General features: G+C 40.1%; 1 protein-coding gene and 1 long non-coding RNA gene across 5 annotated transcripts in view; one reads left to right on the top strand and one right to left on the bottom strand.

Moving 5' to 3' along the window:
* The window catches only part of CECR2 (CECR2 histone acetyl-lysine reader), a 111835-nt gene that overhangs the window by 15149 nt on the left and 73654 nt on the right, over positions 1-23032 (bottom strand). For all 3 annotated transcript variants that reach the window (XR_014224037.1, XR_014224038.1, XM_082240371.1), the window contains exons 3-14: positions 22000-22183; positions 18859-18992; positions 18114-18218; positions 17501-17550; positions 16499-16668; positions 15151-15228; positions 3899-4055; positions 3187-3316; positions 2880-2917; positions 2685-2776; positions 2398-2524; positions 89-504 (exon numbers count right to left, since the gene is read on the bottom strand). Coding sequence is in view for 1 of the 3 variants with exons in the window: in XM_082240371.1 (XP_082096497.1) it covers positions 89-504; positions 2398-2524; positions 2685-2776; positions 2880-2917; positions 3187-3316; positions 3899-4055; positions 15151-15228; positions 16499-16668; positions 17501-17550; positions 18114-18218; positions 18859-18992; positions 22000-22183 (1681 nt within the window). In the remaining 2 variants the exon portion in view is untranslated. The remainder of the gene's footprint in view (positions 1-88; positions 505-2397; positions 2525-2684; positions 2777-2879; positions 2918-3186; positions 3317-3898; positions 4056-15150; positions 15229-16498; positions 16669-17500; positions 17551-18113; positions 18219-18858; positions 18993-21999; positions 22184-23032) is intronic.
* LOC309542122 lies at positions 127-15632 on the top strand. Of its 2 annotated transcripts, none has more exons than XR_014224100.1 (3): positions 127-239; positions 13756-13880; positions 15394-15632. It is a non-coding gene; the product is annotated as an uncharacterized lncRNA (long non-coding RNA). The 2 variants fall into 2 exon arrangements; XR_014224101.1 differs by lacking the exon at positions 127-239 and adding an exon at positions 12950-13663.

The following is a 23032-nucleotide window of genomic DNA, read 5'->3' as shown; positions in this document are numbered from 1 at the left end:
ATGCTACTTCCTCCCATTTGCTGGTGTTCCTTTTGTAATTTCCGCCCAATAATATTTTTTCCTGTTGGTCCACTGGAGTGGGACTCACCATCTGCCCTGGATGGGACACACGGTTGGGCATTCCACCATAGCTATGTGAGCTCAGGAAACCTCGGCCATTGGAAGAGGCCATTTCTCCAGAGGGATGAATAGAACTACTACTTGGACCCTCGGCAGAGAAGAAGGAAGAAGAGGAAGAAGTAGGCACTCTATGTTTCGCCTTGTGAGGTGGAAGTTTCCCTCCGTTTTGCACATGCTGTTGTCTCTTGCCAGGTCCTTCAGAGTCTCTGGATCGAGTCCAAACATTCCCTGTGCTGGAACGTATAGTCCGACGGCTTCTTTTCTCTCGCTTCCCATCTTCTCTGATCCAGAACTCATCATCTGTGTCCCCATCTTCTCCAGGGAAGTGCTTCATCATTGCCCGGTGGAAGCATCTTTCTAAGTTATAAGCCATTTTAGTGTATTCTGCGTTGAAAGAAGCAAATAAAAGAAAGTGAGTTTTATGGGTAGTTACATTTTTTCCTCTGCTGAGAACTGCCCTTGGAATGTAGGTTATTCTTTCTCTCTGCTTTTACTATGTTTTTAAAAAGGAAATACAATCAGAGCTGGAAAACTGGAAGCTATAACATGGATTTCAATGCATCCCTTCAGTAACATTCCTTATTTTAAATTATCAGTATAATGCAAAGTGTAATGCAGACAGATGCCTCTGTGGTGTGTTTATTAAACACATACAGTGGTACCTCTGGTTACGAACTTAATTCGTTCCGGAGGTTCATTCTTAACCTGAAGACATTCTTAACCTGAAGTACCACTTTAGCTAATGGGGCCTCCCGCTGCCGACGCGCAATTTCTGTTCTCATCCTGAGGTAAAGTTCTTAACCCGAGGTACTACTTCCGGGTTAGCGGAGTCTGTAAACCAAAGTGTTTGTAACCCGAGGTGTTTGTAACCCGAGGTACCACTGTAATGGGATGACTCCACTTCAGTTTCACATATCAAGTCTTGCATTGGGCATAACTGGTCTTAAAAATGAGTTAAAGTAAGTGTTCTGTTTGTTTCAGAAATGTGTGCAACTGGTAAACCCAAGTAAAAGAATGGAATTCTGTCAGCTTGCCAGAAGGAATGATTCGTCCTTCCATGTGCTGTTCTGGTGTTCTCCTAAGTCAATTGGGGGGCAGGGGGCAGTATGAAGGGAAACCCTGTGACACAAGCAGAAGTCCTTGTGAAGGGCTTCCACTGACAGGGCTCTTTGAGTGAATCCCATCCACAATATTTTAGTAAATGATTCATAATGTTGCCCAATAGTGTAAGGTCACCCAAATTCAGAAGACCACACTCATCTTTTTCTCTCTTTTTTAGTGTGCAGCTGCTACACAGAGTTTAATACAGAAATGCTAGCCACACAACTGGAACTCTGTACATGAAGGAACTATGCTTCAACTATATGCACATGACAATCCTACGGATTATGTCAACAGTTAAGCACATTTCTCTGGGCTTTGTGTACTGTTACATTTTGTGTCTGTGGGGAATCCAGCCTCTTTAACAAGGTTAGGATTCTGGGAGCCACAACTTTTTGAAAGATGATGCCTCTGGTCTAACAGTAGCACAGAATAGCATGAGGACATAAAGACTGTGGTCTGAAAGAAGATCATAAAAAGAGCAGTTTTTCCTAATGCCAGCTGATATAAATTCAGCTGACAGCATAGTTCCCAATCCTTTCCCTATAACTAACACTCCATGTTCCTCTGCTTATACCAGCTTATTAACTTTCTGCCACTCTAGTCCATGTTGCATAGTTGAATAATAATAATCTGACTCCTGCAAGCAGAATAGACTCTGCCAATTACACTGTTGTTGGCATCCATCCATCTTGAGAGACAATGGAGTGCACCTCTTCTCCGGTGAGCAAGCCTGGACAGTATGTATGGAGGTCCTGGGCTACCCAGACAACAATACCCCACTTTCAGCCCTGCTGATGTGGTCCAAAGGAAAGAAGAGCAATACTTTAGGCACCAGCTTGGCTGCAGGAGTTGCTGGAAGGAGACATACAAGATGCCATCCAACAGTCTTAGGAACTGGAATTGTATCGGGTTTACTCCTTACTCTTTTCTTCTCCTGAAGATGTCCCACAAACCAATTTGTACATATTTTTCCTCAGGGTTTACTCCAGAAGCCTTTAATGTGAATGAATATAGCCACAAGGCACATTTATTTAATTTTTCAAATGTTTGTAGTGAATTAAGAATTACGGGCTCTTCATCCATTTCCTGTCCAATCCAGCTATGGGAGGCTAGAAAAGACTTGGGCTGTTTTCCATGTACACAATAAATGGAACTCAGGTTCCAAATTCTTACCACTATTTTCACCATTGTATTTAAGGCAGTTCCTGAACATGGTCTTCATGTCACCCACAAATTCCTCCTTGGTGTAGTATTGGCCTCCATTTAGCTTCTTCTCCATGCTAGATATATCCATGGGAGCCTGAAAAATACCCCAGTTTGCGTCAGGCTTACAGACCTTGAAAGCTACAATCATCCTTTAAAAAGATGTATTCTTATTCTGCCTGCTAAATTATGCAGATTCCATTGCATCAACTATAACACAATGTTCAGAATGCAAAAAGGGGTTTCATACTGCTTACCTTAACAATTTGGTAGTAATTTGGGGCATAGGATTCATCAACTGGCTCCAGGAATGGCCAGGAGTCCTTGTGAGCCTTCACTACATCGAGAACTGTCAGCAGCAAAAAGATGATAAACTGTTACACATACAAATGGATGCCAATATTTTAAAAACCAACCAACCTGCAAAGCTAGTGTCTGGAGTGGGGACTGACCTTTGTACATGGCAGTGAACTCATCATCCAATTCAAAACTGCAAAGAGGAAATGCAAAATTAATGCAAAGTTTCTCTAGCCTCATTTCCTCCCCAACTCTGTCTCTGGTATGTTATCCTTATCACTGAACGTTCAATTCCAGCAATTGCAATGCTTTCCAAGGCCTGCATTCACACTCTTTTTAATGCCACAGAGTATAATTCCTCCATAGCCTTTTCTCCAGCCATCAACATTAACAGTGACAATCAATTGTTTTGGGTGTGATTGTTTTTCTGTATTTATAGGCCACTCACTGCAATTTACTTACAGGTCCTTGGTCTTCCTCTCCTCCCTAGCAGGTGAACTGGGATCCAAGTGAGAAAGCTCTGGGGGAAGTTCCTTTCCCTGGGCAAGCAGCCATGCCCGCTCTTCTCGGAGCTTCCTTCTCTTGGCTCGTTCTGCACATAGGGAAGAAAAACTGTTACATTCTTGAGAAGTTTTCTTGCACAATGCCCAGGGTTTCAGGAGCTCATTCACACTCCTGTGTGTCACCAGTGGAATTATCATGGGGTTAGAGCAACTCCTCTTTGAAGAAAGGTTACAATGTTTGGACCTTTTTAGTTTAGAAAAGGTGAGAAAGTGAGGATATGATAGAGGTGTATAAAATTATGTGTGGTGCAGAGGAAGTAGGTAGAAAGATGTTTTGCTCTCTCTAATATTAGAACTGGAGTCATTCAATGAAACTAAATGGTTAGGGATTCGCGAAATACAAAAACGTACTTCTTTATGCACTGCATGAAATTCACTGCCACAAAATGCAGAAATTAGACAAATTCAAGCAGAATAAGGATATCAATGAAGCTACCAGCCATGATGACTATATTACTTCTGTCAGACTAAGACAAGCAATCATTGCCATTAAACAACTAAACAGAGTGACATGCTGGTGTACAATGCTTGTGAAGTGAGTATCATGCATATAAAAATAAACTGTAGACCAAGAGCAACTAAAAAACCTTCCATAAAGCTGATCCGCCTACCTTCCACTGCCTTGACTTTCTCCTCCATTTCTCGTTTCCTTTCCTCCTTCAACATTTGTTCTTGCTCCTTCTTCTGAACTGCCAGAAGGATTTGACGTTCCTCCTCCTCTTCCCGTCGTCTCTGCTTCTCCATTCTGCTGAGCGCCACAGGAGTCACCTGCAGAAAGAAACACAACTATTTACTTATTATTTATTATATTTATATCCCATAATTTATGTTAGGTAGGTCAGACTGAGATACAATGACTTGCCAAAAGTTAACCAGTGAGCTTCAAGGCCAAGTGGAACTTTGAAGACCAGCATCCACAGCCCTAGTGTAACTGGGTTTCGGCTTATGATTGCCTTACATGAAATTATTGCAATAGCTGATATACCTTTGAAGCCCTTTTATAGCTTTTAGAAACAGACTTGACTCTGAATGAGAAATGGGATCATTTGTACATTTTTAAAACAAGATAATATCATCATAGGAAAGCACCTGCCTGTAATTTTTCTCTTGGTCTTATAAATGTACATCCACATGATTAAATCAAGGCATAACTGCAGGAAATGTATTGTTTGTTTTCAATGACTGCATTTCACATGTATGCAGCTTGATTTCAGCACATACAACCACATTTATAAGAATGAATAGTCAGGGAAGGAACATGTGATAATTGCAAAAGGTGCATTAGATGTGCACACACTGTCACATAATGTATACTGGCCTGAAATGGGAAAATAAAGCTATTCTTTACAATGCCACTGCTGCAGCAAATAAGAACCAACTGGGAAGTTATGAGAGGGCAGACTCTGCCACCAAAAATCTCTACAGTCTACATTTAGAATGCTCTGAAGATGCAGACTTTTCTATTTGTATGCTGGAACAGTGAACACAGAAAGAATATATGTGGAACTGAATATTGCATCAGGGATAGGTTCAGAAAATACTATAAAAATCCAACACTGAACAACTGGGGCTTAGAACAATGTTCAACACAGATGAGTACCTTTCAGGGACCAGTATTACAGATATTTACAATAGCAGAAACCACCCCAATCCCAAGCATGAGTGCCTCTTTACCAGGGCAATCTTTTTTGGGGGGAACACATATGAAATAATTCATATGTGCTCCCCCAAAAAGATTGCCAGAATCTTGTTCAGAGTATGTAAATTATTTGATTGCCTTAAAAGAGCCACTTTATGGAAGGTAACCATATCACAAGTTTTTGGATGGTCTTTTATCTTCTTTTGGAAAGTGCTTTGCCAAGAAAAGGGATTGGAACACATGTTTACAGCAAAAGGTATCTTCTCTCCCCCCCCCCGATGTGTTGAACTTTCACAGAAAGCTTCATGTCCCCGAAATGGCACCTTTCATTATATATATATAATGAGTGTGTGTGTGTGTGTGTGTGTGTGTGTGTGTGTGCGCGCACGCACAAACACACACACTCTCCAAGAAAATTCAGCACAGCCCTATTATTTGTTTGTTTGTTTAAAATGTTCTATATCTCACCTAACAATTCCAAGTAATTACTTATATTCTGAAAACTTGCTCTGTGCCTATAACTTCAATCAAGATTAAAAAACCAGAAAAAAAATCACAGGCATTAATTAAAACACTATGTAACTTCATAAATATACTAAAAAAACTAGCTAACATAAATTCCTCCCCCCCCCCCCCCAGTATTTCACATTAAAAGCATATTTAAAATCAATCCTTTCATCTTCTTCTTAAATATGTGAAGGTTCTGCTGGGCAGCTGGCTCCAGAGGTCACAGCTACAACAGGAAAGTCACTCTTCTATACTTATTTCCTGCCTAGATAGGATCACAATCAGGCCCTCTTCAGTAAATCTTAATGGCCATCTGCCCTTGGCCATTAACAGATTTCAAAGCATCAGAAGCTAACATGCAGTCAGTTTGTGTTGCAGAATTAGCCAGCTATGTTCTGGTCTTCTTGTTCATATTAGGAGTTGGCAGTTACATTGTGTGCCAATATAGTTTTTAAGAGCCATCCTATATAGTAGGAATAGCTAACCATTTTGCCCTGATGGCCACTTCCATGTTTAACCAATCCTCCACAGAACGCATGCCAGTAAGTGAGTGTGTTCACTCCACACTCTTGTACACACATTCACACACTACACAGGACAAACGTGTGCAAGACAAGGGAAACACACAAGGAGGCACAAAGCTCCCCTTTTCAGTTGATCCCTATTGATTAGTCAATGAGAAGTTTTGCCTCTTTTCTGCTTATCAAATAACCACCCTGATGCATAATCAAATTGTTTAAACTTCATTGTTCACCCCAGCACTCTATTTTTTTAACTGGTAGGGTCTTGGGAGAGGGGAGAAAAAAATGCATGGAGGTCAGCTCAGGTCCCTGAGATAGGGGTTAGCAAGCCCTGCTATGTAGGGAACATTATGGAAATTGATTCTACAGACAAAGTTGATAGTTGCCAGAACTCTACAATGTAGGAAATGTTAGTGTTTATATGCAGCAGAGGAAGTTAACTTTAGTTAAATGAATTCTTGCTTGGAGCACACCTTTAGTTGAAAGGCATTCAGACTGAGACATGGTTTAAATAAGAAAGCTTATTGTAAGGAAGTACATTCTAGCTGGAGAAACAAAGAAGCAAAGCTATGCTTGCCCCTTTGTTCCCAGAAGATTGATCCAAGATGACCTCTTGCCTTGAGGACCAAATAAAGTGTATGAGGAGCAGGAAGTTGTAAATGAAATGCAATACCACTGTAAACATCAAAGAGATAGAGAGAAGTCAACACAGATATAAAGGTACAGTACTACAGGGATAGTCTGGGAAGCTGGAGGTCTCTTGCTCTATCTGTCTTAACCCACGCAAACCCCTCTCAGAAAGCTGAGATGCACCCAAACTTCTCTCCTGGTCTCCTGAGAATATAGGATCAGACAAACTAATTTAAATAAAACATAAACCAGAAACCTTGCTTCAATCCCATTTTAGGAGAGTGGGTTAAAAACCCAATATATATTGGACACAACATGTCTAGTGAGAATGTCAGTTTAGAATTTCATAAGACAGATTTAGCTTTTAGCCCAGTGCATGTTTCAGCTTTATAGCCTAAAAAATGTGGCATATACGGTAAGTCACTTTAGGGTGGCTGAATGACTGGATGACATTGGAGAATCCACATATCTTAGATTTAGATGGTCATGATAATATTGGAAGCTGGCACGCCTATGAAAAGGTGAAAGTACACAAAGGATTTACAAATCACATAATTAGGAAAAATTTGTAGAGACTATGGGATAAATACAAAAAATTATTGGAGATAAAAACACCACTTTGACTCTCATCATTTGAAGCCATAGTGGTAAAGAAAAAGAATATGATAGGTTGGACAACTTGTAGAAATTTATTAAAACAAGAGGGAGAAGAGTTTAAATTAAAATAATTTAATGATTTATCAGGAAAGTTAACAACATGGATACAATATCATTTGAATAAAGTATTTTTAAAAGATAGGAAACGAGGGTTTGGGGAACAAATATCACAACTGGAGAGAGGTCTATTGGAATGCAATGTTAAAGTGCTGTCTAAAACGTATAAGATATTACTGGAATGGGAGACAAAGGATAAGCAAGTAAAATATTCAATGATACATTAGGCAATAGATATTGTTATAATATAGATATGGAAGTGTGGGAACGATCGTGGAATATGGATATAAAATTTACAACGTGCTATGGTTTAAGAGAAAACTACATGAAAAAGTTATATAAATGGTATCTAACACCGAGTAAACTGGCAAAAATGTATAACTCAAAGAGAAAGAAGGTACAGTCGCACATTGGTTCATGAACACCTTCCAAGTTGAACGTTTTGGCTCCTGAATGCCACAAACCCAGAAGTGAGTGTTCCGGTTTGCAAACGTTCTTTGGAACCCAAACATCCAATGCAGCTTCTGCTCCTGCAGCCAATCAGAAGCCACACCTTGGTTTCCAAACGTTTTGGAAGTCAAACGGACTTCCGGAATGGATTCTGTTCAACCTCTGAGGTACCACTGTACTTTCTATAATATGTGGTGGCCTTGTAGTAAGGTTAAATAAAGCTTACTGTGAAGCTTTTCTTCTGGGAATTATAGGGGTAGAACTAAAACAGTATAGAAATTTATTCATGTATGCAACTACAGCAGCAAGAATGTTATTTGCCCCAAAATGGAAAGAAGTCGTCCAGACAAAAGAAGAATGGATACAAAACTTATGACTATGCAGAAATGGCGAAACTTACCAGAAAAATAAGAAATCAAGTTAACAGACTTTTTATAAAAGAATAGAAATGGTTTATTGAATATTTACAAACAAACTGTAAACAGATAAGTTCATTGGCGGGATTATTGTAATAACCTGCAGTTTCATAAGAGTATATAATTAAAAGTAGATGAATATAAGTTAAGTTAATTTAGAATATGCAGGAAATGATAAAAATAATTTTAAGGAACCGCAGTAAGGAGGAAGGAAGTCTAGTTTTGAAATGTTAAAATGACTGTAAAAGTATTGAAATGTATATAATTGAAAATCACAATTTTTTTAAAAAAAGACAAAGAGAAAAAAAGGGTGTGACAACTAATTTTTCAGTTTACACTTCAGTTTTCAAACTGAGGGGATCCAGGTCCTTTAGCTTAACTTCTGTTCCAGGAAAACTGGAAGCAAGCATTATTAAAAGCAGAATTACTAAGCACATAGAAGAATAAGTCTTGCTGAACCAGCAAGGGTAACATCTGTTTCACTAACCTTTTAGAATTCTTTGACAGTTTCATTAAGCATATAGAGGTGATCCAGACGACAAACTAACTTATTCCCCCCCCAAAAAAAAAATCAGATAAAGTCCATCAAAATGAAAAGGATTGAAAATAAAACTGACAGTATCATAATGCTGTTATGCAAATCCATGGTGTGACTTCATTTGGAATACTATGCACAGATTTGCTTGCCTCACCTCAGAAAGGATATCACAGAGCTGGAAAAGGTTCAGAAAAGGGCAACCAAAATGACCAGAGGGCTGGAACAATTCCCAAATAAGGAAAGGTTACAACATCTGCACCTTTTAGTTTAGAAAAAAGTGAGCAAAAGGGGGGGGGTATGATTATTTACACCAGTTACGGTCCAGCAAGTATCTAAATGCCTCTATTAGTAGGACACACTTGAGACTTTACTGCAATGGCTTACAATTTCTGCTTATAGAATCATACTACTATTTCAGTTTATAAAGCCGATTATACTATTCACAACTACCAGATTATTGATATTTGCACCATCTGGCAACTTTCCTACCTTGTTTGTAACGTTTCATGACACAGATACATCTTAAATACCACAAGAAAGAAGAAGTTTATTGCTTCCTTCCCTCTATAGGTTATAAATTATCACTGAGGCCTACTGCTTGCTGAGGAGAGTAGCTGAACAATATAACACAATATAACAATCTGTTTATGGATTGCTGAGGAAAGTAAGCCTGTTTCTGGGCTCAGATGATGGAATGGTCCTCTACACAATAAATCCCTATATGCAGAACAGTGACCCCCTGGCTGGTCACTGGAACTCTCCCCAGGCCACAACCCCCAGTGCCTCTGCTTTACACCCAAAGTGTTTTGCCCTGGCTGGGCTGTGCATTTGAACTTTGATAATACCTCTTGCTTGTCTGGATGGAGGACAGAGATGAGTGTGAGTGTGCACAAGCTAGCCTACAGTACAAAGGTGACATGTTTGCCAGTGGTATATGTGGCCCCAGGAAGGTTGCCAAGAAGGGAATGCAGTCCTTAGGCTGGAAAAGAATTCCCTGCCACGGCTATAGAAGAGCTTCTATAACTATAACCCTTCTCCCCAACAATGCCACTTTAGATGCCAGATGGAAATTCCCATGGTTGAATGAACCTTCTACATAGAAAACTTGGTAAGTGGAAGGAACAGTCAGTCATGGGAACCTTTGTCTGCAACCAGAAGTGGCATAGCCCAGATATAGGTTCACCACTGCATTGAAAACTGGGTCTTCAATGCAATCTATTTCCTGAGAATTAATGATCAGCTGGAGCCTCCTCACTGCCCTTCAGGCCTTAGCCCATCATTAATTCAGACAAAAGCCTGCACCTTAGCCATTATTGCTTCATTTTTTTTCACCTGCCTGCAAATGGGACCTGAGGGGGCACTGATAAATTGCTAGAAAGGCAAGCTAGCTTCCACCCTAGATACCCTAAGTGCCTCTATATTTGTGTTGTTGCAGAAATGCTATTTAGTCATTTCCTTCAGTAATGCTTCCTTGGAGAATTGTCTGACATCATCTCCCATCCTTGCCACCAGCAACAACAATGCATTAAGCAAGGTCCCTAGGCCCCTGCTTTGTCCTTTAATAGAAGAATGCTACAGTTAGACAACAGTAAAAAAATCATAAGACATGGGCTACTTTACAAAATGAAAGCAAGGCAGAGAACTGGATACAAACACCTGTTCCTCACATCAGAATGCAAGGTGTCCTTTGCGTGCAACCCAGCCCACCAAGGTGAGCTTGTGTATTTGAACTAGTGTTGCCAGTGTATCCAATTAATCCCAAGATAATAATTTAAAGAGAATCAGAGCAATTAGACCTTTTATGTTATTTAGTCCATTTCATCTGACCACTCACAGGATCGTCCCTCTAGAATTTATTCAGATACAATAGTGCCTGAAAACTTATGCTTATGTGAGGATTAAAATACTAAAAGATAATCTCCCAAAATACACAAACTATTTAACTGATTTTTCTAGAGAGTTATTTACCAGGACTTTCATATTTTACTGAAAGTTACAGAGCTAGTGTCAACAAATAAGAATTTCAAAGGGCAGTGTACATCTCTAACGCTCCAGCCCAAATTCTACAGAAAAAACTAGTCAAAATCGGGAGCTAACTACATTATTAAATACAGTCTGATTCTTTTGCTAACAATAAGTATTTCTCTTATAGAACTATTATACAGGTGGGTTTCTTTTATATAACTTACACACTTACCACTGAGCACCCTCTAGATCAGGGTTGCTAACCTGGTACCTTGCTTTGGATGGCAAATCCCACCAGCCCCTGCCAGCATAGCCATGGTCAGGGATGATAGGTGTTGAGAACACAAGGCCAAGGTCAGTAAGGTACCATGTTGGCTATGTCCAAATAGTTTACGGCATAGCAGGCTTGGAGGGGGGGGGATAAAACCCTATGATTGGATTTATAGGGAAATATACTGTGAGTTCACTTTAGAGTCTTTAAAAGTGTTGAATTCTGTCATTAGGCTACAGCATCCAATGCTAAATTAGAAGGGGAGGGTAGGGCTGCAATCCATGAATATTTTATTTTACCACAAAATAAGCAGTTTTATTATGAGGTGCTATAGAGAGATGAAGTGTTCCTCATGCAATTAAGGCATGGTCTTCAGGCTGCAGAAGTGTGAGCCTCTATGTAGTGCAGATGGGCTGCAGTTTCAGTATCATTTCTTTGCTCAAAATAGGACTTCTTCCGTTGTCATAGTACTGTCATCATGCACCAATCTGAGAACAAAAATGGCCCTGAGGTTGCAGCTGTTTAGGGCCACAAGCAGCAGCAGATTGCTGCACAAAAAAGGAAGTATGGGGGGGGGTTAAGTTTTGGGAAAACATTTCAGATGGATCCCAAAGCCCCCTTTTCATACAAAAAAATATGTGCTGGAGAGCTTTCTACTACATTCTAGTTAAAAAATGCAAGGTCTATTCACAAATGCTGTGTTATGTGTAGCTTTTTGCATAAACCTGTTTTTTTACCCCAAGCTAAATCAAAACCTATGTACACATAATTGCATTTGCAAAGATACACCCCATTGTTCTGTCTCCCTCCCTCTGCTGACTCTTCTCTGTCAAAATTTAATTTGTTATCTCTTAAGACTTTGGACCTGTCTTACTTTATATTGTTTTGCAAACCATCATGAAAACAAATTATGTTATATGGGGATCCAAACCATTTTTAAAACATAGTTTGGGCTCAGCTGTAACTGAAGTTGTGTTGGTTCAAGCCAATGAAGGTTCAGGAACTGATTCAGTTCAGCCTAAGCCCCTGCACACCCCATTCCCAACAAGATGCCACAGAAACACTTTTTTGAGGAAACAGGAAAAATTGTTGGGTGATAAATTGTGTGAATGTGAAAATGCCTTTGGAGTCATGAAAGCATGTCTGCTGCTTTGCTGAAGCACCACTCACATGCCTGCAGCAGAGGGCACTGTGGACTATGCAGAACAACAGGCTCCAAGAACTTCTGCTCTCTGCTCTGATATAGTCCCCCCAAAAGAAATTCTCTCTCAGAGTTCAACACAATCTGTGCAGTCCCCCATGCCTTGGTCTTGCCTCAAACACAGCCCTTGCTCCTTCCTCCCCCCCCCCCCTATGTGATACCGACTAGAATTTCCGCAGCTTCTTCTTAATGAAGGTGCTGCTCAGAAGGTTTTTTTTAATGAGAAGCTAATCTGAACCACCTGTTTGAGAACTATTGCAAAGGATTAGAAGCCTACAGAGCAGTTACATATTTAAGCAGCATCTACATCTTGGAACCAGACGGAAGGCAACTCCACAGATGCCATACATGGTCGGATACAAAGAGATTTGTGTGTTATGACTACAGTCTTAACAACTTCCCTGCATCATGTGCTGGAAAGCCTTCCAATTTAAAAAAAAGAAATACAATTCAATGAAACAAAACACTTGACATTGTGTTTCCCTGGAAATGGGTATGTCCAGAGACTTGCATCCAGAATAACTGCTACCCCTCCCCCCCCTGCCTCCGCTCCTCAGGTGAAAAATTAAAAGAGACTTGGGAGCTTATGGGAGTGCTGACACACACTGGCCCATAGGCAGCAATTAACTTATGCTAAGCACCATAGGTCCTACAGCAAGCCTCCTACTGATTAGCACCCATTTGTTTCTCTACATCCAAATTTGCAATTTTCTTGCCTGTACATAAATATGCACCTTCTTATTTCCTGGATGATTTTTGTTGTACTTCTTGCACCTAAAAATGGAAATAATGCAGCAGTGCACACTCCACTCCTGGGGCTGCTCTGCTAAACAAGAGCAGCGGCTCCCAGGATGATGAAGAAGTGTCACTTTATTCTCATTAATTAAGCTGAAAATATTAATACTCCTTGGCTCCACAGTTGTCACAGAGTGTGACGGCCAGTTCAAAGTTGATCTTTATTAGCAAAAACACAATCTCCATAGACCGGGCTGAGTGTCAGACCTAATGAGCACATCAGTGCATTCCCTATGGATCTTATTCTATGAAATTAGTTGCTGATACTAAAGGTTCCCTCCTCCCCACAGCTGTCTATGCCTCCTCCTCTGCAGGGCATTCCCCAATCACCTGGAGACTGTGCCTACACGCAGCCAATCTCTCCTCCAACCTTTTCATGCCTCTCCTGCTTCTGGGTGACAGGGAGGGAGGGGCGCTTGTCACAGCAGGAAGGGGAGACACCCATGCCTCTTCACCAGCCTCGTTCAGCGCTGTCTCTTGACCTCCCTCCTCCCATTTGCCAGTTCAGCTTCCAATTCTTGACTTCTCTCTGCCACAGACTCTCCTAGCTCACTAAGCCTTGTTACCCTTTCAGCTTCCGACACCTCATCTCACCAGCTTTCTCCCTCTGACCAGTTTCATCATCAGTACATAACTATTCTTTCCTTTTCACTTCTGTATAGCAAGAAAGGCAAACGGCTACTTCAAATATGCAACTGCAATTTTCAGCAAGGCAAAAAACAACTTCAGGTATAACTTGGTGTGAAACACAGATTTTGGAACGCACTGATTTGTGGTGATATAGTTCAGGTGCTGACACTATGTACCATCTCATTTCCCAGATGTTGAAGTAATGGCTGAGTCTGCCATTCAATGCTTTGAAATGCTTCAACAGAGACCTTTGTTTCTGGATTAGATTGAAGGCTGGAAGTTCTGTGCTGATGACAACCAGATGGCTATCTGGGAGGTAGGCATTTAGCCAAAAATTCTTTCCAACCCACCTCTATATTAAATGAAGACATTTCAAGAGCTTTATCTATATTTCAAAATTTCTTCATAACTGATAAATGAAGTTGTCATCTATTTAAGAACAAATCTTGGCTTAACAGTAAGGTTTGTTTGAAGCAAAACAAACCACAATCACTGGTTTGGGTATAATGTTATGGCAGGGATCATGGCTTCCTGCTGCTACTCATGCTAGAGAAAGAGAATTGAAGCAAGAACAATCTTCATGGTTCATGTCTGTGGAATGCTACCTCCTAACATATTTTGTTGACACCAGTCCTGATGGCTTTCACATAAACTTACAAAGACATTTTTATTTACTCAGACATTTGGTTGTTGACTGGAGAAAATGTTTGGTCATGTTTATGCTTCATGGTTATGCTGCTGCCATGTCAATTTGATTTATTGTGGTTTAATTTTTTAGATTGCTTTATTTTAGGATTGTATTATATATTTTATGTTGTACCCCACTTTGGGATTGATTTTCATGCAGAATTGGTTATACATTACCTGAATAAGTAAAACTAATAATTAAGGTTACTATGATGTGCCAACTGTGTAATAGTATGTGTGATGAGCTTCCAGAAAGAAAACAAAGGTGCTGGCTGATGGCAATCAGGCGTAAGTTTCCTTAAACATAGGTCTGAGATCTCTATTGTATGTATAAATAATAAATATACCAATATATCCAAATGAAGTTGCCTTACCTGAAGTTCTGTTTCTATGACCTAATTTTCTACTTGCTGCTGAGGTGAGCACATTCAGTGATAATGCTGATGGGTGGCACTGTATAGCTAATTTGTGCTAACCTATTCTGCTATTAAAGGTAAGGTAAAGGACCCCTGTATGGTTAAGTCCAGTCAAAGGTGACTATGGGGTTGCGGTGCTCATCTCGCTTTCAGGCTGAGGGAGCCGGTGTTTGTCCAGAGACAGCTTTCTGGGTCATTTGGCCAGCATGACTAAACTGCTTCTGGCGCAACAGGACACCGTGACAGAAACCAGAGCACGCAGAAACACAGTTTACCTTCCCGCTGCAGCGGTACCTATTTATCTACTCACACAGGTATGCTTTCAAACTGCTAGGTTGGCAGGAGCTGGAACAGAGCAATGGGAGCTCACTCCGTTGCAGGGATTTGAACCGCCGACCTTCCAATCAGCAAGCCCAAGAGGTTCAGTGGTTTAGACCACAGCGCCACCCACATTCTCTATTCTGCTATTACATAACACATTACCTCTTGCCTTATCGGCTTTATGTGCTGACGATCAGACATCCACCTAGGAGAAAACTCCATTCGCTGCAGACGTTTCTCCTAAAAAGTGGTGAAAGAAATCAACATGGATCAGAATTGGTACAAAGGCTTCGTATTTGGATGTATGCCATTTATTTGTAACAATTTCTGTAATATTTTTCAATGTACAGAGCGCTTAGCAATTCATTTCTCATTTCTCATCCCTCACAGTTGAAGTCACAGAAGCTATATTAAGATACAAAATTACTCAAAGACCAGGCCTGGATAATTACAGGAGTTGATTTTTCAAATGATATCAAGAACAAAAGCAAAGCAAGCAAGCAAGCAAACAAACAAACAAACAAACAAACTACAAAAGACTGAGTGCTGCTGAGATTGACAAGTAGCCTCCAGATTCAAATATCAAAGAATTAGAGTGCTGAAATGGACTAAAATACCATCCAATGCAACCTTCTGCCACAAAACAGGACAATCAACCTTCCATTTCCCCACATTATTCTTCATAATGTTCTAAAACCAGAGAGTAAGTAATCTCACACATGTGAGTCAAGCCAAATGCTGCAAATAAAAGCGTACTTCCCCTTCCAGATCTCTGTCAATCTGAACTGAGGTAGTGAAGGGGGCTAGGGGGGAGAGAACATAGCTATCCACTACAATATTCTCAAGAGAAATATAATTAAATTCTTCTCCATTCTACTCAGTAGCCCACTTCTGAGCACAGAGATTACAAATTCTCCCAAAACTGAACAAAATGGTTCTTATCTACTGCAAAGAATGCACTTGGAACTCTACAGCAGTTCTAGACAGCCAAACTTCTTCACTTTCCCCCCTTGATTACTGGCTATCTGAATTTAACCATGGCACAATAATGCAATTTAGATCAATCTTCTGACTTTTATTTCATTGTGAAGAAAATCTTGAGCACATATTGTTAGCATATGCAATTGCCTCAAATATTCAGTGAGTTTGTGTGAACGATCTAGAAGTCAAATGTTTTCTATTATACATTATCCAGTTGCCTTTTTTCTCTACAACTATTGCCTCTCCAGCATTACCTATGTGTATCCTCTTTTTTTGCTCCACTAATTGGTGCATGTTTTAAAAAAAGAAACAGCAAAAAAATCCGGATGTTACAAAGCACATAAGTATGTTTGAGAAAATTTGTATCATTTTTTTGGAGGGGGGCGGGCGGGGGGGAATTCCAACAACATAACTTTGGTTATCTGGTCACAGAATCTGGGCCCTACCATTTTCTTCTTCATAGAAACGAAAAACAAACCTGCTCTCAACTCTTGAGGCTGCCTCAAATTATTCAAATATTCCTTCTTACCTTTTGTGCAATCATGTTGCAGATCTCTGGCAGGAAATCTTCACTCAGGAGCTTGTAAAGCTGCCTCTCTCTTAAAGATGTTCCTTCTCGGAAGCTCTCTGTGACCTGCTTCCACTCCTCTTCTGTCTGACATAGGAGCCACCATGTTCCATGACCTGGTCCTTGAGAACCTTTGACAAAATAAAATAAAAATGCTAAGCAATGAGAGTATAGGCACTAATATGACAGGTATCACATGACCTAACATGTACCAATAAGCCACAAGTAACACAAGTGTGTTCTTTCTGTATGAAGAATGGGATGGTGGCTTCCTAGGACAGATGACCAAACATTCAAAAAGGAGAGATGAGTAGTCATGAGAGACTTCAACTACACTGATATCTGTTTGAACCCAAACTCGGCCATGATATCATAGATATCATAAGGTCCAACGAATTCATCCATTGCCTTGCTGACCATTTCATTTTCCTGAAGGTAGAAGAAGCAACAAAGGGATCATTTATTTTGGACTTGGTCCTCACCAACAGGAAGGAACTGATCAATGAGGTAGAAGTACTGGGAACTTTGGGAGAAAGTGGCCATGTCCTCTTGGGTTTCATTATACAGAGGCAAGGGAATGCTGAGTGTATTTACATATACACTCTGCACTGATTTCAAAAGGCTTAAATTACTGGATGAAATCCCATGGTCAGAAATACTCAAAAAAAAGGGAGGCCAAGAAGGGTGTGAGTTTCTTGAAGGTGAAATATGAAAAGCATAAATACAGACAATTCCAACAAGAAAGAAAAGTGGGAAGCATCTAAAGAAATCATTCAGACTCGGCTGCCATTACTTTAAATACAGAGAGAACTGTACAAATGAAATTCTAATTAATACAAGCAGGCCTCTTGTTCCCTATCTGTTTAGAATGAATATGACAAAAGAGAAAGGATTATCAGGAAGCCCTCCATCCTGAAACACTGTATTTAAAAAAATTAACTATGGTCCATAATTTCCCCTTACCATTTCTCATCTGTGACTCACACACAAGTGCGTTTTCTTCTGCCTTCTCTCTATGAGCAACAAATAAAATAAACAGTATTGTTAGGAAATGATATAGAATCATAGAATTGTAGAGTTGTAGAGCTGGAAGGGATCACAAGGGCCATCTACTCCAACCCCCTGAAATGCAGGAATCTTTTGTCCAACGTGGGGCTTGAACATACAACCCTGAGTCTCATGCTCTACCGGCTAAGCTATAAAGCAAATTTAAGCAAAGTAATACATTCACTGCTAGAATGAAACAAATACTGCCGCTGAAATGTCACAGCACTTGGTAGATATTGATGTAGCTCAGGTTTAGCATTAGAAGGCAAATCATAGGCTACATATGATCATAAAGTTCAATTTGAATTCAGGTCCCCTTCAGAAGGCTTTATATTCAACAAGACTTGTTCACATTCATCCCCTGTTACTTATGCCACAACCTTTTCATCATCCCCTTCAATTTCATTACTGTCAACATTTAGATTGTAAGCTCCTCTACTCTGTAAAGCATCATGTACTCAGATGACACTACAGAAACACATGCATTTGATTATCTTTGGTTAATATTTCAAACATGGCATTTCTTTACCTTAAGAGATTCTCCTCCAGTAGTTTCTTTCGTTTTGGAGGTCGCCCTCGTCTTTTTACTATTTTTCCAGGAATGTTTTGAGTGCTTGTCTGTATCCCACATCCCCTGGAACACATTGAAAAGTTACAGAATAGCTACAGAATACGATAGTAGCAGTTGGCAAAAGCAGGAGGGTAACAAGAGAGCAGTGACCATAAGAAGCACTGAAACAGCTGCTAGGAGTCAAGCTAGGAAAGAGATTCATTCCAAGGAGGGTAACAGAAGAGAAGGGCACAGCTACTTGGGAAATTAATTCAACAGTGGGCATGACTCTTTTTCCAGCAGGTAGTAAGTGTGACAAAATGTGTCTCAAGTGGCAGAATTCTTAAGATCTGAAAGGCTGTACTTGGTTTTAGCTGCCCTATACAAGAACCACTCTGGTATAATGCCTAGAGTAGAATATTCTCCAATTTCCAAGTACCATCTTTGTAATGCATTCCTTGTGAGACCTTGAAGCAGTCACTTTCTTAGCTTCACTTCCCAGCCTGTAAAACAGCCGCCTATCTCAGAAGGCTTTTGAAGGCAAACAGAATAAAAACAAGAAAATACTCTGAAAACTCTGCATATTTTGTAATTAACAGAAAATAAGTAAACTTGTTGATTTTGTAGCCCTTGCAGTGGCACTCCAATAACTATTCCTTTCATAAATTTGCTCCTTTCTGGCACTCTCATCCACCTTCTCCTTGCTACAAAGGTAAGTTTGTACCTGTCTGAAGGCATTTCTCCATTTGGTTTCATGGGTTCCTCTTTGTACATACGAGTGCCATAGAAATACCAGTAGAGGGCACCGTTACCATCCTCACCCAGCGGTTCCACCCGAAGGCTATCTGCATCCAAACCCTGTATTTGAAAGCAAATATACAAAAAGACAACGGTGGAAAACCAACCACCAACACTTGTCCACTAATATTGTTTAAAATACAGGCATTTCTGGGGTTCTGGACAGCCTGTAACATGTTTGAAAAAATAAGCCATCCTTTCTTAGCTAAATATAAGTTCTTCATGGTCACTTCATTTTGACAATGCCCTCTTTTGTGCTCCTAACAAAGATGGACAAATAACACTGAGTAGCTTTTTATGCAGCATGAGACAATCATATAACAGTTTTGCACACAACATTTGATTCAACCAATATATCCAACTTCTGTTGGCCCAGCACATTTTTCTGCTCTTCAGTATCACTGCTGCATTTGTTGCACCCATCTTAAAACCCTGACTGTACCCACCAGAGGTGGTGTACACAAGTCAAACTTCATCTTGCCAAAAAATGGTCAGATGCGTCAATTCACTCTGAGATTTGTGCGCTACAAATATATTCATGAGAAAGGCCAATTAAAGCTTGCTAAAGCCAAACCCAAAGTGGCCTCTTATACCTTTCACAGCAAAACAGCAGGTGGTCTCTCCCTCCTCAAATGCCAAAATTCTAAAGTTCCACAAAGACCATACTTGGCTTCAGCTGCAAGCAGGTGCATCTTCTACCACAGTATTGCAGTAACAAGAGAAGTCACACCTGCTGAACGTCTCCCTTCAAGCAGCAATGAAAGGACCTTGTCTGATATAATGGTTGCCTGCACAACACTGTTCCCGGGATTATTTCTAAAGCGGCATTATGCATGAAACTGGTCATCCTTGAATTTTTTTTGGAAACAACCTGATTGCAAAACTGGATGCCTGATAACTCTTGGTCATAGATACTTACTGAAAAAATGTCATGAGATAATTTATTCCAGTGTAATGACATTCAAATAGATTAATTGAATGGGATACTTATAAAAATGTTTTCACCTGTGGTTATGACGGTTGGCTGATAAACTCACCCTCTATCTGTGGTAATGAGCACCGTGGTGAAGCAGGCTTTACAGCTCCTCTACCACCTCACATATATGTACATTTCACACTGTGTTGCAAATGCACACTGGCTACATTCAGACAATCCTACAAACCACTGTTTGGATCATGGCTTAGCGTTGTACATGCTCATTTTGCAGGGGCAAAACTGGGCTTTATTTCACCCGTGTCAAAAACTCCAGTTTGGCGCCCCCCCCCCATTTGCGTGTATACACACACACACACACAGAGAGAGAGAGAGAGAGAGAGAGAGAGAGAGAGAGAGATATCCCCAGTGGTGCCCCTCTGGAAGCTTCACCGAGGGCAAAAAAACCCCCAGCTACATCTGATCTGACAAAGTGTGGTTTTAGTCAGTCTCTCAGACCAGGATCAAACAACAGTTTCTGACATCACACTTTATAGAAAAAACTTGCTTTTCATTTTAAAAGAAAAATAAATAAGCCTGCACATGGAGGAAAACATTAATATAATGCTTATTTCACGATCCCCCAAATCATGGTCTGGATTTAGTCACTATGAGATTATTAGCAGACACCTCACAGTAAATGGTCATCCGTAAGTAGCCTCAGCAATGTCAATAAAACATTTTAAAATATTAACAAATAGGTTACATGCATTGAGTAACAGAAATGATACAGACAATTTTGTTGAATGTGGCATCCTTTAAAAAACACTTTACTGATAACCCTGAAAAATGGAAACCAATGAAATCACAGACTGGACTTTGGCTAACTTAAATAGGCTGATCCGTCCTGGAAGGAGGGCATAACCCTCCCTTTTGTAATTGTTATATATTGGAAATCAATAAAATTATATTTATTTTTAAAAGACAACAAGAAAAAAGATCTGGGCCAGGGGTCTGCAACCTTTAAGACAAAAAGAGCCACTTGGACCCTTTTTCCGAAGAAAAAAAACTGGGAGCCGCAAAACCGGGAAGGTGACGTCAGGACAGTGCGTGACTAATGCACGCACCGCCCCCATGCGACGTCACAGGCAGTACAGCGCCCGCCACAGTGGGGAGTTTTGGGGCGCACAATGCACCTCCTCCCCTCACTAGTATCCGCCCCGGAGCCGTGGCAAAGGTGTAAAAGAGCCACATGCGGCTCCGGAGCCGCAGTTGCAGACCCCTGATCTGGGCCAAATACCCAGAAGCACTTTTCAAGAAAAGATATTAATTATCCTTAAAATGCTATGCCTTCCTTACAGTTAATTATGATTAACACTTGCGACTTGAGGGCCACCTTTTATGCAAAGAACAATAAAAATACCTAGCCTCTCTTAACTAGCAACACAACACAGCTGCTGTTGGCATTCACAATAACCACTGTATCTAACAAAGGCTGGGTTCTATGACCACATGCACATACCAATGCCTATCAACCAAGCACAGTAAGGGAACAGTCTCCCCAAAACAACTCAGATTTTACTACTACCTGTAGTTTTCAAAATTAGAAAATGCCTTGTGAAGACACTGTGCAGAAGTGTGTGAAAATAACTCCCAAGAACAACAAAAAAGTAACGAAAAATAATTTACAGCTAGAGACAGTATAGTGTTGCAAACGAAAAGTTCCCACGTGTTGATGCTTAGGCTGGCAATCAAACAACAGCAAGGGAATGCATGAAGCTGTAGTCCAAAATACTTCCTACCTGACATTAATCTATTAAAACTCAGATAGCTTCTCAATATTTCCACAACCACCAATGAGCCTTCTTTAACACAGAACACTGATTCACTGAAAAAATACACACGAGGCATCAGTAAATCAAAGATACCAGAGAGCAATATCCAATTTCACACACTTGTTTCTTCAGGTTGTCCAGTTTGGGAAGACTAAAGACATCAAACAATCTAACAAATTAAGCCACCTTTTAAATAAGCTTAGTAACAAAAAGTGATATAGAATGTACCTATGAACACAAAGTGTTAACTTCTTAGTGGAAATTGTGTACCATTCCACTTTCCAGTTCCCTATCCAACACCTGTCACCACCCAACACACCTTGAGTAGGTCAAAGACATCATCAGCATCAAGTCGGTAATCACAAAGGCGGTGCAGGATCTCCACACGAGTGCGCAAGGGTAGCTCTTGGAAAGTAGATTCTCGTAAGGGATTAGGCTTCCCTTCCTCCAGTTCCCAACGATAGTTGATGATGTCCTCCAGGTAGCCATGAAATGTCTGAGATCTAATAAAAAGAACATATGTTCATAAATTACCTTACACAACCTGATGAGGAATTCATCTTTAAATAGCTGACACACTGTATATAAAAATTCTGTTTTGGCAAACAGGCACTTCAAAACTGGTCCAGTTCCTTGCATGTGGTTAGGCTTACATGCTCTGCTCGTCTCACAAAACAATTTATATCAAATAGGACAATAGTTAGGAGTTATTCTTTCGTATAAACAATTTTTTAATAATGATTTTTAAAAATAATGATTCCCATAAAGGCATACATGTAGAAAATTCTGTAAGATTGGTAAACATTTGTAGTTGTAAAAGACAGCTTTTTAAAAAGTGGAACAAGGATAATGGACTACATTTATCAGACTGCTAGAGTATTTGTCCTTAAAAGAAGCAACTAAGAGAGGGTAGTCTAGCAGCTCCCATGAATTCTCCATTAATATTTTGAATCCGAAAGTTTTATATGTAAATCAAATTTAAATCAAATCCAGCATTTATTGGCATTGTTTAGACAACAATGTCATAAAAGATAAATAAATAAAACATCCATAAAACATTGGCAATCCAGACATATAGTGTAGTGCTATATGTATCAGAACAGGAGTAGGAAACCTTTTTGGTCCAGCAAGTCACATCTTTATCTCCTTCCACCCTTTGGGCCAACTTTGACAAGTGGGCAGGGCCAGTCACTTGTTAATCATCTGACAGACACCTGACAGAGTAGGTCTGCAGGTATGGGAAGATCAAAAGGCTTGCTCAGCTTTGTGCTCATTGCTTCCCAAATACCCCCAAACCAGATGATTATTGGGCATTTGAGAAGTACAGTGGTACCTCTGGTTATGTACTTAAT

Source organism: Podarcis vaucheri (genome assembly GCF_965113315.1).
Source record: "Podarcis vaucheri genome assembly, chromosome: 10".
Classification (NCBI taxonomy): Eukaryota; Metazoa; Chordata; class Lepidosauria; order Squamata; family Lacertidae; genus Podarcis; species Podarcis vaucheri.
The sequence above is the reverse complement of the archived record's forward strand: the minus strand, read 5'-3'. Positions and strand labels throughout refer to the sequence as shown.